At 38.3% G+C, this 16,198-nt stretch overlaps 2 protein-coding genes across 2 annotated transcripts; both read right to left on the bottom strand.

The window, feature by feature from the left end:
- Positions 1–5,366: 5,366 nt before the first annotated feature.
- On the bottom strand, positions 5,367–6,281 carry Olfr1262 (olfactory receptor 1262). Its single transcript, NM_146974.1, has one exon. The coding sequence runs from the start codon at positions 6,279–6,281 to the stop codon at positions 5,367–5,369; it is 915 nt and encodes a 304-aa protein (NP_667185.1).
- An 8,092-nt stretch (positions 6,282–14,373) lies between these two features.
- Olfr1261 (olfactory receptor 1261) lies at positions 14,374–15,294 on the bottom strand. The gene has a single exon (NM_146474.1). The coding sequence runs from the start codon at positions 15,292–15,294 to the stop codon at positions 14,374–14,376; it is 921 nt and encodes a 306-aa protein (NP_666685.1).
- Positions 15,295–16,198: the final 904 nt, after the last annotated feature.

The raw sequence follows: 16,198 nt of genomic DNA, 5'->3' as shown, positions 1-16,198 counted from the left end.
GAGAAACTTTGACTTGTGTTCTACCTAATCCCAACTTTAGCTCAACATCTTTAAAGCCAATTTTAGTTAAAAGTTAGCTAAAGTTTATATCACAAAAATAACATCATGAGTTAGTGTCTTCGTAATTAGCATGAAGTGGCAATTTTGAATATGGTATTTCCTTCACACGATTTTTAATAATGATCATCACCTTTAACATCATTTCACCCTTTAAAGAAAATTTTATTTTACATTTTTGAGGATTTCGTACATAAAAATACTGTACCTCCATCATTTTTATCCCCTCCTTTTACAACCCCATATGTGTTCTTGCTTTAAATTCATGACATCATCAACAGTTATTGTTATATATGTGTTTAATACAAACTATTGAATCTAATTAGTGTTGATTGAATGTATTAACTATATTTCTCATTTTGTTTTGCTTGGAAACTAAAATTAGATCTTTAAAAGAAGTGAGTTTGATTTTTAATTCTTTTCAAAATTTTTATTAAATTTATTTATTCATTTTACATCCCAACATCAGCCCCCTCTCCTTCCAGAATTCCCTCATGCAGATCCTCCCTGATTCTTTCTTCCCCTTCTCCTTTAAGAAGGGGAGCACTTCTCTAGGTATCACTCCCCCACACATACATTAAGTCACTGTAGGATTAGGAACATCCTCTCCCACTGAGGCCAGGCAAAGCAGCCCAGTTAGGGGAACAGGATCCATAGGCAGGCAGGCAGCAGATTCAGGGACAGCCCCAGCACCTGTTGTTGGGGAATCCACATGAAGACAATGCTGAAAAGAATATTACTCCTTCTGTATGTTTACAAGATGGGCATTCATGAGAAATCATAGTATAGCACCTGCTCTTTTTAATGTTCTATATATGAAGTTGACCTGTTGTAAAGTCTGAAAGCACAGGAATTTCTGGCAGCAGAAGATATTCCAGTTTCTGTATCAGATAAATTTCTGAGCTCCCCACAGAAACTACAAGCTTAGCCCAGAGGGAAATCTGGTCCTGGTTCTGTTGGGTCCAGTCTCCTCCTTCCTCCAGAGGACTAAGAGAGGAGAGGATCCTGAGTGTTTTTTCACTCCCCCCTCAAGAATGCCTTCTTATATTACAAAAACCCGTGTATTGTCACACATGCATAACAATGGATTGCACTGTGGCATTTTTACATGTGCTTTCTTCTCATGTGTGCCTCCCTACTGCTCTGTATCTTCCTTTTATTAATTTGCTGCTCTCCCTCCTCTCCAGGCTCCATCACTTGCACTTGATTTCATCTCATATTTATTCTATTGAGAATTATGAACTCAAGTTTTTGTTTTAACAATATTTTGAATTGACATATCTTCATTGTAGACAGTATAGTATTCCATAAAGACATTCATGTATGAGTATATAGTGTACTTTGAATATACTCACCCCATAAACCCCATCCTTAATTTATCATCCCCCTCTCTCCTCTTTGTTACTCTAGAGAGTGTTTTACACTCATATCATGCATACACAAACAAATGACTTTATATACATAATACCTAGATTTCACAAATGAGAGAGACATGTGGTCTTTCTTAATTTGCTTAATATGATTATTTTCTGCTGCATCTATTTCTTAAAAATGACATAATTTCTTTTTTTATGGCTAAAAAGTCCACTGTCTAAATAAATCACATACTAGTTTCTTTATTTTTGGCAGTATCACACTTATAGACAGTGCGGTATGATCATATGCACTGCCCACTAGCCGCCCTCTAACAACCCTCTTACTTCTGCTGAGTTCTCAATAGTCAATTTCCACTATGTGTTTTTATTTATGTAAGTCTGATGCAGTAGCCTCAGCTAATGTATGTTCAAGATTGCAGTGGCCATGTCACATGTACAAGATGGTATTTCATAGCTCACCTATGTCCTCTGTCTTTTTCTTCCTGCTCTCTTTTCCACAATGTTCTTTGGGTCTTAGAGGGGGAGATGAAGATGCCTTGATTAGGTCTGAGGCACTCAGCCACAGGTGTTTTACGAGGCTTACAGAACCAGATATCATTTCTGCACGCGAATGGCCCTCAAATGCAACTAGAAAGCAGTTGGCTATATCCAAAACAGTCTTGCCACTATTAAATCAATGGACATAATTTACCTTGGGAGGTTGGAATAAGGATTTAGAATCTACAACAAGATAAGACCATTGATGGCTTTTCTCATGGAGTATCCTTCATAGCAACTTCTGGCACTGTGAAGGTTAGTCATTTTTCAGGTCAGTTCCAGCTTGACTTACCCATGTCCTGCATTCAAACTGTATGCTATCTTCAACAAAAGGTTCTTGCAATCTGATCTGTTTTGCATCAAGAGGAATGGCAATAGTTTATGTTATTTTGGGAGGCTCTGAAGGTCCCTCAACAATAGTTCAAAGTGCCCTATCCTGCATGACACTGGGATTTATTCTTTTAAAAATTTTATACAATATATTCTGATCACAGTTACTCCTCTCCCAAATCCTACCAGAACCTCCTCCCCAAACTCTACAGGCTTTGTTCTCTCTTTTTTTTTTTATAACACCAACAGGCAAATGATCAAACAAACAAACAAATCAGCATAAAATAAACCAGAGCAAATAAAAATCATAAACATACATATGAACATGGGCACAAACACATACACACAGAGGCACACACACATAGAGGTTACACACACAGAGGCATATACACAGAGAGGCACACACACACACACACACACACACACACACACACACACACCAACAAACCATTAAAAATCTTAAACTTTGAAACCATAGCATATAAGCAGAATCTTAGTAAGGCAAAAATGTCCAAATAAAGCAACGTGAGACATAAAGTTTACAAAACTACCAGTGAGTTAATTTTGTGTTGGTCATTTACTGCTGAGCATAGGCCCCTAACCTTATGTGGTTAATATACACAGACTCCATTGGAGAGTCTGTGTATTGGACATTGGAGTCATTGGAGACTCCATTTTTCCTTTGCAATCTGATGTCAGTAGGAGATAGCTTGTTGGTTAGGATTGAGAATTTATGTTCATTTCACCGTCTCTGCATGGGACCCTGTATAGCTTGAACCTATCCAAGGCCTATATGTGCTGCTAAAGTCTCTTTGAGTTCATATGTGCATCAGTCTTACTGTGTCTGGAAGATACTGTTTTCTTGGACTCATCCATTCCCTCTGGCTCTTACAATTTTTCTACCTCCTTTTTGACATAGCTCCCTGAGTCCTGAAGGGGAAAGGTTTAATGCAAACACCCCATTTAGAATTGCGTGTTCCAAGATTTCTCATTCTTGATATGTACTCCAGTTGTGGGTCTCTGTGTTAGTTTTCATCTATTGCCCGAAGAGGCTTCTATTATGATGGGTGAGTGAAGCACAGATCTATGAGTATGGCAGAATATTATTAAGAGTCATTGTATTGCTGTATTCCTTTAGCAGAAAAACAGTATTTGGGTTTCCCCAAGGCTGGTAGGGATATTGTAATAGATTTTGGTTTATTAAACTATGGCTTCTGAGATCATCATGTTAAAACCTACTTATTAAACACTTTTTGAAAATTATATTACTTGTATGCATTTTTTAAGCAATGACCATTGTTGGTATTGGTGTGCTCTTCCCTGAAGAAGACTATTTTTCCTGCTCTTGGTACTCCTTAGTTGCCTGTGGTTCTTTGTGTAGGGCTGAGTCCTCTCGGCCTTTCCCCCATTCACATTAGCATGCCTATTGCTGTTATCCTTGTTCAGTTCATGTGTAGACAATCATATCTGTGGGACTTTATGAGTATAGCTTTGGCATTATTAGGAGACACACCCTCAGAGAAAACTCCATCATCGTTTTGTCTCTGACTATATACATTATGATCACACACACACACACACACACACACACACACACACACACACACACGAATATATATAATATATATATAACAATTATTGACAAAAAGAGGCCATGATTTTGAAAGAAAGCAAGAAGCATTATACAGGAGCATTTGGAAGGAGAAATGAGGTAACTGTATTATTATCTCAAAAATATAACAAGTAACTAAAAACAAACAAAACAAAATATAAAATTAAGCAGAAAAAAAAATCAATCAATAGTGGCTTAGACCCATTTTTATATCCTTTTAGTTAGTCAGTTAGTTTTTATAGTTGTAGGTTTCCATATGGTTTTCATACATCCTTAGTTTTTGTTTATCCCCCTGCTGCCCATCACTCCCACTTTCCTTCACCCTTCCCCCAACCCCCATTTAAATATTTTCGCCCATAGTATTTGCATCCTAACTTTCACATGAAATGTGTTTTTCTATTCTTCCCCTTCAACCCTCTTTCTTCTTCATACCATTTTGTTTTCTTTCTTGCTTTCAAGGCTTTTTAGGGATTTTTCCTTAACTATAGAAATGTAAAAGTACAAGTTAGATCCACATGTGAAAAAGAACATACAGTGTTTCCCACTTTGGATCTGGATTATCTCATTCAATATAATATTTTTTAGACTCAATCATTTATATGAAAATTATTATTATTGTTATTACTATTATTTTGGTTTTTTGAGACAGGGTTTCTCTGTATAGCCCTGGCTGTCCTGGAAATTATGTATTTTCATTTTTTTGTGTGTGGAATAAAATTCCATTATGTATATTACCACATTTTCTTTATCCATTTATCAGTGTATACACATTGGTAAATTCCATTTCTTAGTTAGTATGAAGAGAGAAGCAACTAACACAGACTTACAGACACCTTGGTTGTAGGTCAATGCCCTTTAAGGAAATGCCCAGGAGAGTTATAGCTGGGTCATATTGTTTTATTTTATTTTTTTGAAAAAGACTCTAACTGATTTCCATTGTGGCTGCATTAGTTTACCCTTCTATCAAGGTGAATAGGAGTTCCCCTTCCCTTGCATTCTCCACAGCATTTGTTGTCTTTGTCTCACTGAAGTTGGGAGCCAAGTAAAGATCATTACAGGCTAGGGAGGGCAAGAAAGAGAAGGAGCAAGTGAAGTAGGGGTACAAATCCCTAAATATGGTTCAATAGGAGAAATGCCTTCTAAGCAGACTAGGGTGACCATAGTTCACAATAAACTATTTTGATTAAAAATTGGAACTGAATTTAAAGATTTTAAATATAAATAATTAATAAAATTTTAATGTCCTAGAAACCCTTATCATTTTGATGTTGTCATATACGTTTTCTATAAGTGTAATTATACTGTTTCTACTACATTAATATATATCATCCTGTGCTAATTCTGGTACAAAATGTACTTGTCTATATTAATTTAAATCACTTAGAGAAAAAAATCTATATGAAATACCACTAGGTATTCCTGCCTTGCTATAACAAATGACTGGCTTTATTTAACTAGTGTTTGACATGATTTGACCCCAGGAGCTTCTTCATAACCCTTTTGACCTCCTCATTTCTGAGGGTATAGATCAGAGGGTTCAACAGAGGAGTCACTAGGGTGTAAAACACACTCACAATTTTGTCAATGTGGAAGGAGATCACTGGTCTCACATACAAGTATGAACAAGGTACAAAGAATAAGACAACAACGGTGACATGAGAGGCACAGGTAGACAGGGCTTTGCGACGCCCTTCTGCACTGTGATTCCTTAGGGAGCGAAGGATGACCACATAGGAAGCAACCAGCATAGAGAAAATGAGTAAACACATTGACCCGCTGTTGGCAGCTATCAGTGGCCCCAGAGTGTGAGTGTCAGTGCAGGCCAACTCCAAAAGTGGTATTAAATCACATATAAAGTGATTAATGATATTGGGGCCACAGAAGGGTAATTGGGCTATAAATGTAGTCTGTATCATTCCATGAACAAACCCCACGATTCCAGCTGCTACCACTAAGAAAATACATACATGTCGGTTCATGATGGTCATGTAGTGCAAGGGCTTGCAGATGGCTACATAGCGATCATAGGCCATGGAAATCAGCAAGATGATTTCAGCTGCAGCAAAAAAGTGCTCAGCAAAAAGCTGAGTCATGCAGCCATTGAAGGATATGGTGCTCTTCTCAGAGATTAGGTCATAGATCATTTTGGGTGTGATGGAAGAAGAGTAGAAACCATCTATGATGGACAAGTAGGACAGAAAGAAGTACATGGGAGTGGCCAGGGCTGGGCTGATGAAAATGGTGACTGAGATGAGCATGTTACCTGCCAGTGTGATCAAATAGATTATTAAGCACACAATAAATAAGAGTTTCTGCAGATCTGGGTCTTGGGTCAGGCCCAGGAGGATGAATTCTGTGACATTGCTCATTTTTCCCCATCAATTTAGTACAGTCTCTGTGCATATGGTCATCTGAAAAGAAACCATAGGGTGTCTCAGTGATGATATTTAACATGAAACACTGAAGTACTTATCTTATTACTTCTGGTCCCTGAGGTGAACATAGCTGCACTGCTGTTTACTTCTGCAGACAGTAACACATCCCATGCAGTTATATCATATTGGATAGGTTGCATTACTCCTAATGGATTTTCATGGACAGGATCTTACAAGAAATCAAAACATCATTATAGTAGATGACTTACAAATTATCTTCTAACCAGGCCCTGGCATTTCATTGTGTTTTTCCAGGGCAGATATTAATAATTTTGAAGTTCTGTTTATGTACATTGACATTTTTGATAAAAATTCATTACTGAACAAATAAATGGACAATACACACTATATAGGCAAATGCTGCTAAACTTAAAGCCCTTAAACTTTGTGATCTACAATTCTTCTCTATCATATGATAATATCTGCCCCTAGGGACAGAGATGTGCTATGGGTAGAACTGTCTTCTTTACAAATGCCAAAGAACCATATGTGTTACAGCTTACTGAGTATAATGCCTCCAGAAAACCATATTTTATCCCTGGTTCTCCATGGTCACTTCTTCCATGTTTCTTTTCTCCATATCTGGATGTTTATATGTAAGTAGTAAAAAAAAAAATCTCCATAAAATACCTCAGTATTTCAGTAATAAATTTTTCTTACAGTTGCACTTTGATCATAAGAATAATCATTCTTAGGACTGGGTAAATTTCTCCTCTCTAATCACATTTAACAATTAGAATTAAACTAGATATGTTGTTACCTCAACTTTCTTGTTGATGAAACACAAGTGACAGAGTCACATAAGATATCACACTTTTCCTTTTAACAGAAAATTAAGTCAAAATAAGATGAACTTATAGTTTCGTTGTAAAGTTGAAGAAATATTAAGGAGAGTACAATATATTATTTAAAATGAAATAGATGTAGATTTTCCAAGTATGAATTAGAGTTGCTGCTAGTGAGCTGTGGGTATTTTTTTCTTTATTTCTTTCCCTAATATCTACCCAAAATCATACCAAAAATTCTTCCAGCCTACTCCAGTTTAAAAAATTCCCATAAATTTCAGCCCAATTAAGAGTGAGAAGCAGAGGAACTGTGAAGAAGCAATAGATCTTCAATTTGGCTTTAGTCCCAGAGTGTCCCCACTCTGCTTACAGCTTCCGTAGGAGGGGGTGATGCGGCTAATCAGTCTCACAGATCCTAACTTCACATCGACAGTGTTGAAATCATGAGAAGGGGACAAACTTTAAGTCATTACAAACAAGCATGTAGAATTAATTGCTTAGTGAGTTGTAGACACAAACCACAACATTTCAGAAGCGATTTCCATCATTCTCAGCAGCACCACAGTAAGTAAAATTACTGATAGTGTTTTCCCAATTTTGTGTCCAAATTCATTTTCACAGAAAAATACAAAATTTATTTCAAGCATATAACTGCATATTCTTCTTGAGTGAGAACAATTTGGCTAAATCAAGTTAAATTTGGGGAGAAAAGATTTAGTGTTCACCTACTGGGTTGTAGTTGGTTGTGGATTCCTCTGTGGATTGATTGCAGTTATTCTTTCTTCCCCTCTGGACACACCCAGCACAGTGTTCAGTCGATTCTATAATCTAACACTGGAGTTATTATTTTTCTAGACAATTCTCTAATTTATGTATTTTTATTTTTTAGTTTTGGTTCTATTTTCACAATTTATTCCAAAATAAAATATTCTAATTAGGAACATTGATATTTCTATGATTTAATTCCTACTTACTTTATTAATTTTCTATGATTGATTGGTGTAGACACACACACACACACACACACACACACACACACACACACACACACACACTTACACCACAATAATAGATAATAACACAGAATAAAGGCAAATTACTCAAATCAGAAAACATTAGTATATTCAACTATAGCATGTATAAGAAAATAAAATCAAATTGGTTAGATTTCCACCTTATCCATTCAGGTACTTTTTTTCTTCTTCCTAAGAGTCTGGGAACAATGTGGAAATAGCATTTCTATTATCTCTCAACTCAAGCTCCTCTTTAACTCCTTCTCCTTGGAAACACACAAACATTAGAGTAGTTTCTCTTAGACAAATCTTCATCATATTGATTCATGCTATGCTTCAGGCATTGACACACTAACCCTTTGTTTGGATTCTTCTGTTTCTTCTCCATGCTAGAGAAATATTTAAAGAGATTTGCACAGTCTTGAAAGTCTGGTCATATTTTAGCTTTGCAAATACCCAGAGGATTGGTAATCCTCTCCTTTGAAATCTTTGCCAAGGTCCTTTGCTTACTCCCACTGGTACCTACAAACATCATTAGCAGTGGCTAGTTTTAGAAATGCTGTTGGGTTGTGGATTGAATTCAGATTTATGTACATGCTAGGCCAGAAGTTTACCCATCCATCTCAAAAATATTAACCCAGAACTTCTCTCTTAAGGAAATTCAAGGACAAAAAGTGGAGCAGGGACTAAAAGAGAGGCCATGCAGAGACTGCCCCACCTCAAGATCCATAACATCAGCAGACACCAAACTCAGACACTATTGCTGATGCCAAGAGGTGCTTACTGACAGGAGCTTGGTATAGCTGTCCCCTGAGAGGCCCTGCCAGAGCCTGACCAACACAGATGGTAATGCTCTCAGCCAACCATCGGACTGAGCACAGGGACCCCAATGGAGGAGTTAGGGTAAGGACTGAAGGAGCTGAAGGGGTTTGCAACCCCATAGGAAGAACAACAATATCAACTGACCAAATCCTCCAGAGCTCCAAGGGGCTAAACCACCAACCAAAGAGTACCCCTGGCTCCAGCTGGTTATGTAGTAGAAACTTGCTTTATCTGATATCAATGGAAGGGGAGGTCCTTGGTCCTGTGGAAACTCAATGCCCTAGCATAGGGGTGTGCTAGGGCAGTGAGGCAGGAGTGGGTGGGTGGGGGAGCATCCTCATAGAAGCAGGGGAAAGGCCTATGAGATAGATGGTTTTTGGAGTGGAAACCAGAAAGAGAAATAACATTTGAAATGTTAATAAATAAAGTAACCAATTTATAAAATTTTTTTCCACTGAGAATCATATATAGACCTTCTTCATGCCCTATTTGACTTAGAGTAATGCCTTTAACTCATTTATGTTGGAACATGTGCTTAAATTTGATTCCCATTTGAGACTGAAGCAGGTCATCATGAAAGAAAGTCCCTGACCTAGAAAGCCTCACTTATTGATTCTCTCAAAATCTTTTTTTTTAATTTAATATTTATTTTATGTTAATATTTAATTTAATATTTAATATTTATTTTATTTATTCACTTTATATCTCACTCACTGCCCCCTCCCAGTCACCACCCCTGCAATCCTTCTCCTATTCCCCTCCCCTCCTTCTTTGAGTGGGTGGGGGCCCACTGGGTATATTCCAATTCTGACACTTCAAGTCTCTTTGATGCTAGGCACTTCTTCTCCCACTGAGGCCAGACAAGGCAGCCCAGCTAGAAGAACATATCCCTTGTACAGGCAACAGCTTTTGGGATAGTCTCCTTGCCAGTTGTTCAGGACCCACATGAAGACCAAGCTACACATCAGCTACATATGTGTGAAGAGGCCTAAGTCCAGCCCATGTATGTTCGTTGGCTGGTGGTTCAAACTCTGAGAACCCCAGGGGTCCAGGTTAGTTGATTCTTTTGGTGTTCCTGTGGAGTTCCTATTCTTTTTGGGCCCCACAATCCTTCTTCCTATTCTTCCATAAGTGTCCAAGCTCAATCCACACCTTGGCAGTGGGTGTCTGTATCCGTGGGAGTCAGCTGCTGAGTGGAGCCTCTCAGAGGACAGCATGTTTCTGTCTGCAAGCATAACAGAGTATCATTAATAGCATTAGGCACTGGTGCTTGCCCACGGGATAGGTCTGGAGTTGGGCTGGTTATTAGTTGGCCATTCCCTCAGTATCTGCTCTCTCCCTCATGCCTGCATTACATGTAGACAGGATAAAATTTGGGTTGAAAATATTGTGGGTGGGTTGGTGCCTCTATTGCCCCACTGAGGTTCCTGTCTGGCTCTAGAGGTGGCCTCTTCAGGTTCTGTATCTCCAATGTAGTGAGTCACAGCTAAGATCACCCCCATTGATTCTTTGGTGCCTCCCTTACTCAGGGTCTCTATCTCATCCTGGAGATGCCCTCAACTCCTTACCCCTGTCAGTTGCAGATTTCTATTCATTTTCATGGCCATCTAGCTATCTTGTTTATCCTTCCCCCACACCTGAATCTGAACCTCATACTCTGCCATCCCCCCTCTCTCCAAGTGTCCTCCCTACATCTCCTCTTATGACTATTTTATTCCCTGTTCTAAGTGAGATTCAAGGTTTCTCGTTTCCACCTTCCTCCCTGTTTACCTTCTTTGAGTCTGTGGAATGTATCAGAGTACCTGTATTTTATGGCTAATATCCACTTGTTAATACATACCATGTATGTCTTTTTGGTGCTGGGTTATCTCATTCAGGTTGATAATCTCAAGTTCTTACAATCCTACAGAAAGACTTTCATAGTACTTCTTAAACTCTTCTACAAAATTGAGACTGAGGAATTCTTCAAAACTCATTTTATGCAGCTAACATTTAATATGGAACCTGAATTAAATATAGACAAACCACTACATAAAACAAGTCAAAACCAAAACACTTCCTGTAGTCATGGATACTGCAGGACAGGGGTTGTATGCTATGAACATTCTATTAGGAATGACAGCCCCAGCATCTACTATTGTCCGGTGATATCGTGAAGCTTGTCCAGAGTTTGAACAACTTTCACAATCTTTCAACTACTGCACTATATTAGTGTAAAGAATTTATGTCTTGCTATTTAAAAACTATGTGATTCTCCTTTGTACTGATGAATCAGGTAGAGAGAGAAGCAACTGGCATGCATTCACAGTGCGCATCAATGTCAGAGGCTAAGATGACACAGCAAGCCTGTTTGTTCCAGGCTTTATCAACCATATTTTCTTTACTCAAGCCAATTTCCTAAACATTTTAATAAATAGTTTTACTTATATTTAGTTTCTAAGTATTTTGATGTATGTGAATATACATATCACAGTTAGGTGACTTACAAATTTTCCCACCTTACTTATGAGGCAGGGTCTTTCACTGATCCTAGAGTTCACTGTTTAGACATAGTGTTAGCTCATAAGCCCTGGAAGCCCTCTGAATCCTTCCTCCAACACCACTGTTATATAAGCTTTCTGCCATGCTTGGTTTTTATGGGAACTGAGGATCCAAACTCAGGTTCTCATGGCAGGCACTTTGCACAGAAATCATTTCCTCGGCTTGAATTATTTTAAGCAGATAATTTTGTACTTGAGACATAACATAAAAGAATTTCTGAAAGAGGTAGGTGTGTGTGTGTGTGTGTGTGTGTGTGTGTGTGTGTGTGTGTGTGTGTGTGTGTGCTAAGTGAAAAGCTTTCTACTGTGTTAGTAGATTTAGTATATTTGATAACCTAACTTAGGAAGATAGCATTCTTGAAGACTTGTTCAACCTCCTCTACTACTTTTATATATACTTGTCTTTGTTTCTTTTAGTTTAACCTCATTTAAAATACAACCTGTAGGGCTGAGCATGAAAGGTACCAAATATTTTAGTGTTGATCAATTTCACACCTACAACAACAGAACCATGCAAATTCTTGTTTCTTTTCTCTTTATAAGTATTTTCCTTAAAAAACAAATAAAGTTTATGTTTTATGAAGGCCTTGGTATAATGATGAGTATTGTTTAATTGGGACTTATGTTATATTAATTTTTCTTATTTTATAGAAATTAAGTATTGTAGGGGTTCTAAAAACACTGTGGACTGTTGCTGTTCCTTTTGAGTCTTACTGTTAGTCCAGTCCACTTATATGTATGCCTAATGTGAATTGCTATTTCTGCCAGTGAAGAAAGAATTAATTAAAAAACTGTGGTGTGATTCAGTGTAGCTGGTGTTTGCTGCTTTGTGTGTTTTTCTTTTTCCCACACTTTATCCCACCCCACCCCCCACCTTTACCCCCAGTGTCACTCCCAACCGCACCCCCAGTGTCACCCCCTAACACTAGACAGGAGAGACACAAGGATGGAGGAGACTGAGAAATTAGGGAAAACCCATGAAGCTAATTTATTTCCTCTTGTTTTTCTTTGACCATGACTAACAAACCACAAACAACCTCTAACTGACCAACACCACTGACAGCCTATTGGGGTTTTACCATATATGTACCTTCTGCAAAGTTCCCACAGTTCCAAATATCACACCGTTGCTGAAATTATCTGTAGCTGGCAAATCCAAACTTCTGCTAGGGTATGAAGCAAATCACGCTCAGCTGCTGTGGACAGTGCAAAGCAGCCCCACATCCCTACACCAGGGATTAAAATGAAAGCATACTCTTATAACACTAGTGTGCTTTTAAAGAAACCTAACTTCCAAAATTGTCTCTCCATTTCAGCAACCATATGGCTGAGATTTCATGGGCATGGTATCCCTGCCATGGTTAGTAACTAGTATCTCACAGCAGGCATCCAACCCCCCTGGCCCGTACAATGTTCCTGTCCCCTCTTCTGCACTGCTTTCTGAGCTTTAGCTCTACTATTTGGGCAGGCCATCCATGGCCACTTATTCTTTGCATTTTGACTAGTAGGAGATCTCTGTAGTAGTTTCCATCTGTAGCAAAAAGAAATTTCTAAAAAAAAAAAAAAGAAATTTCTTTGATGGGAAGTAAGAGGCATATCTGGAACAAAGTTAGAACTGTATTGATTTAGCATGATCAGGACACCAGTTGACATGACAATATAAATGAGGGAGATTTCTCAAGACTGCATATTTTCCTAGATGAAACATGGGCAACCAATGGTTCCAGAGAGAGTACGAATTAGTCATTTTTAGGGATGACTTTCCTAATAGGCAATCAAATACATAATGGTAGTCATCTCTAAACACACGTTCTTATGAGTAACACTTATGAGTGTGTGTGCGCATGCACACACACACACACACACACACACACACACAAACACACATTATAGAAAAAAACCTTATAAAGAGTTGGATGGAAAGAGATGGAGATAATAAAAATACAGCATTCAAGTAAAAAATTCTCAATATAATGAAAAAAACATGAGGTGTACACTGACATTATATCATTCAACTATAAAATAGAATGGTGTTTTATAGCTTGTAGCACCCTGGGTGGAACTGGAGGGAAATAAGGGAAATGACCAGGCACAGACAGCTAAATACTGCATACTCTCACTCAAATGTAAAAGCCAAGATACTTTATTTTAGGCTGGGAGGACTGGAAAGAGGGGAATATTGTGAGGTTGGAGAACAGGAATCAAAATCGAGGTGCCTCAGAAGAAATGTGACCTTTAATTTATAATAAACCTTTGTCAGCACTAAAGGTGGACAGATATCTACCCTCTATGCTATTAGAATCTACTTTCCTTTGGATAACCCTGAGCTATTACATACTATGTTCTATCTGGGCTGCTCTAACTTCAGCTAGCCAGCCCTCATCACCATGATTTTAAGATTCTTACCCTATGGCATCTTCTCCTCTCACCACTTCTTCAGTCTCCTGAATCTCCTTGAGTGGTCACTCAGACCCCATGCCCAGGAACTCCAAACCCTGCCTAGGTCTCTTCTGGTTAGCTATTGGCTGTTGGCATTTTAATTTAACCAATAGTTTTAAATTAAGGAGCATTGTACATGCAGATTCACTCATTCCTGGGCCCAACCAGGTCTTGGGGGCAGTACGTATCATTATAATACATATCAGAAGGTCAAATCTCAAAAGGATAGAAACATTTTTCACGATGATTTGATCACATCTGCATGGATTGTCACAATGTATTCCATTTAAATATATAATTATTATTCAGTGGAAAAATAGTACAGATAATATATAATTTATTATTATCACCACCACCACCATTTAAGGAGAACAACTGTCCATTGAACAGCGCTAAAGACTGTTTCTAAGAATAAAAATCACCAGGATTACATGTCACCAGCTTTCCTCATTCGACCCCAGAGCTTCTTCATAACCCTTTTGACTTCCTCATTTCTGAGGGTATAGATCAGAGGGTTCAGCATAGGTGTCACTAGGGTGCAAAACACAGTTACAGCTTTGTCAGTGGGGAAGGAGGTCATGGGCCTTAGGTACAGGTATGAACAAGGAACAAAGAATAAGACAACAACGGTGACATGAGAGGCACAGGTAGACAGGGCTTTGCGACGCCCTTCTGCACTGTGATTTCTCAGGGAGCGAAGGATGACCACATAGGAAGCAACCAGCATAGAGAAAATGAGTAAACACAGTGACCCGCTGTTGGCAGCGATCAGGGGTCCCAGAGTGTGAGTGTCAGTGCAGGCCAACTCCAGGAGTGGTATTAAATCACACATAAAGTGATCAATGATATTTGGGCCACAGAATGGTAACTGGGCCATAAACAAAATCTGTATCCCTCCATGGATGAATCCTAAGATTACAGCAGCCCCCACCAGGAATACACACAGAGGTCGGTTCATGATGGTCATGTAGTGCAAGGGCTTGCAGATGGCTACATAGCGATCATAGGCCATGGACATCAGCAAGATGATTTCAGCTGCAGCAAAAAAATGCTCCACAAAAAGCTGAGTCATGCAGCCATTGAAGGATATGGTGCTCTTCTCAGAGATTAGGTCATAGATCATTTTGGGTGCTATGGAAGAAGAGTAGAAACCATCTATGACGGACAAGTAGGAAAGAAAGAAGTACATGGGAGTGGCCAGGGCTGGGCTGATGAAGATGGTGACTGAGATGAGCATGTTACCAGCCAGTGTGATCAAATAGATTATTAAGCACACAATGAATAAGAATTTCTGCAGATCTGGGTCTTGGGTCAGGCCCAGGAGGATAAATTCTGTGACATTGCTCATCCTTTTCCTTGGGTTAGTTCAGGTTCTGTGGATATGATCATCTGTAAAACAAGAGAATATCCATGTGATATTTTAAACTCTAAGCTAAAGTATTTTGTGATCTCATTGTTGGAATGTCTGAAACAATGAAAAAACCCTACATTCTTACTTCTTCAATTAAGATCACTGTGCAGGTAATTTTGAAGATGAGAAGTAGATTGGCTTACTACTAATACTTTATTGTAATAGTTCAACCAACCAAAGTCTTTTATGCTTATTGGCTGATGATTTACTGCCAATTATTTTTTAAAATTAAATCCAGGGGATAATCTCAAATAGGACTTTCTTTCAGTGCTGGGTTTAGTTCTTATAGGACAAATATCATGAATCTCAATTTGTTTGAAATTACATTTGTGCATGATTGTGACTGTTAAAGGTCTATGAACTCAGTGTGCATGAAAGTAAGTGAGACACTAAAGAACTAAAGCTTGAAGCCTCACTCAATGTAAAGGTCTGTGTTATGTATGTATCATTCCTCTGTATCATAGGATGCACATGAACCCAGGGACAGAGACAGAATTACAGAGTTATTATGGAAAATAAAAGAACATTTGTGCTTATATCTCATTGAGTATGATTAATTCTAGAACAGCAGCTCTGTGCCAGGCTTCTCGTGGTTCCTTCTTTCATGATCCTTTCATGATTTCTTCGTATTGTTGGATGCATACATGTTAAGGGTACAAAGTGCCTCTAGTCATCACAGTACTTTATAGTTTTTTTTCTAAATGTTAAACTATTTCTTCAATTAGGATCATGTTAAAGGTCGGGGAAAATTCTGCTGTTTTGTATTGTTTATAAATGAAGCTACATGATGTGAGGACACCTAAGAATATAATTTCTGTTTTTGGTATACATTCAAAGTAGA

The sequence above is a fragment of the Mus musculus genome, chromosome 2 (assembly GCF_000001635.26).
Source record: "Mus musculus strain C57BL/6J chromosome 2, GRCm38.p6 C57BL/6J".
Taxonomy (NCBI): Eukaryota; Metazoa; Chordata; class Mammalia; order Rodentia; family Muridae; genus Mus; species Mus musculus.
This window is presented reverse-complemented; position numbering and strand designations above follow the sequence as displayed.

Bases quoted from the DNA above. Each gene is read 5' to 3' on its own strand.
- Olfr1262 (NM_146974.1), bottom strand. From the start codon at position 6,281: ATGAGCAATGTCACAGAATTCATCCTCCTGGGCCTGACCCAAGACCCA.
- Olfr1261 (NM_146474.1), bottom strand. From the start codon at position 15,294: ATGAGCAATGTCACAGAATTTATCCTCCTGGGCCTGACCCAAGACCCA.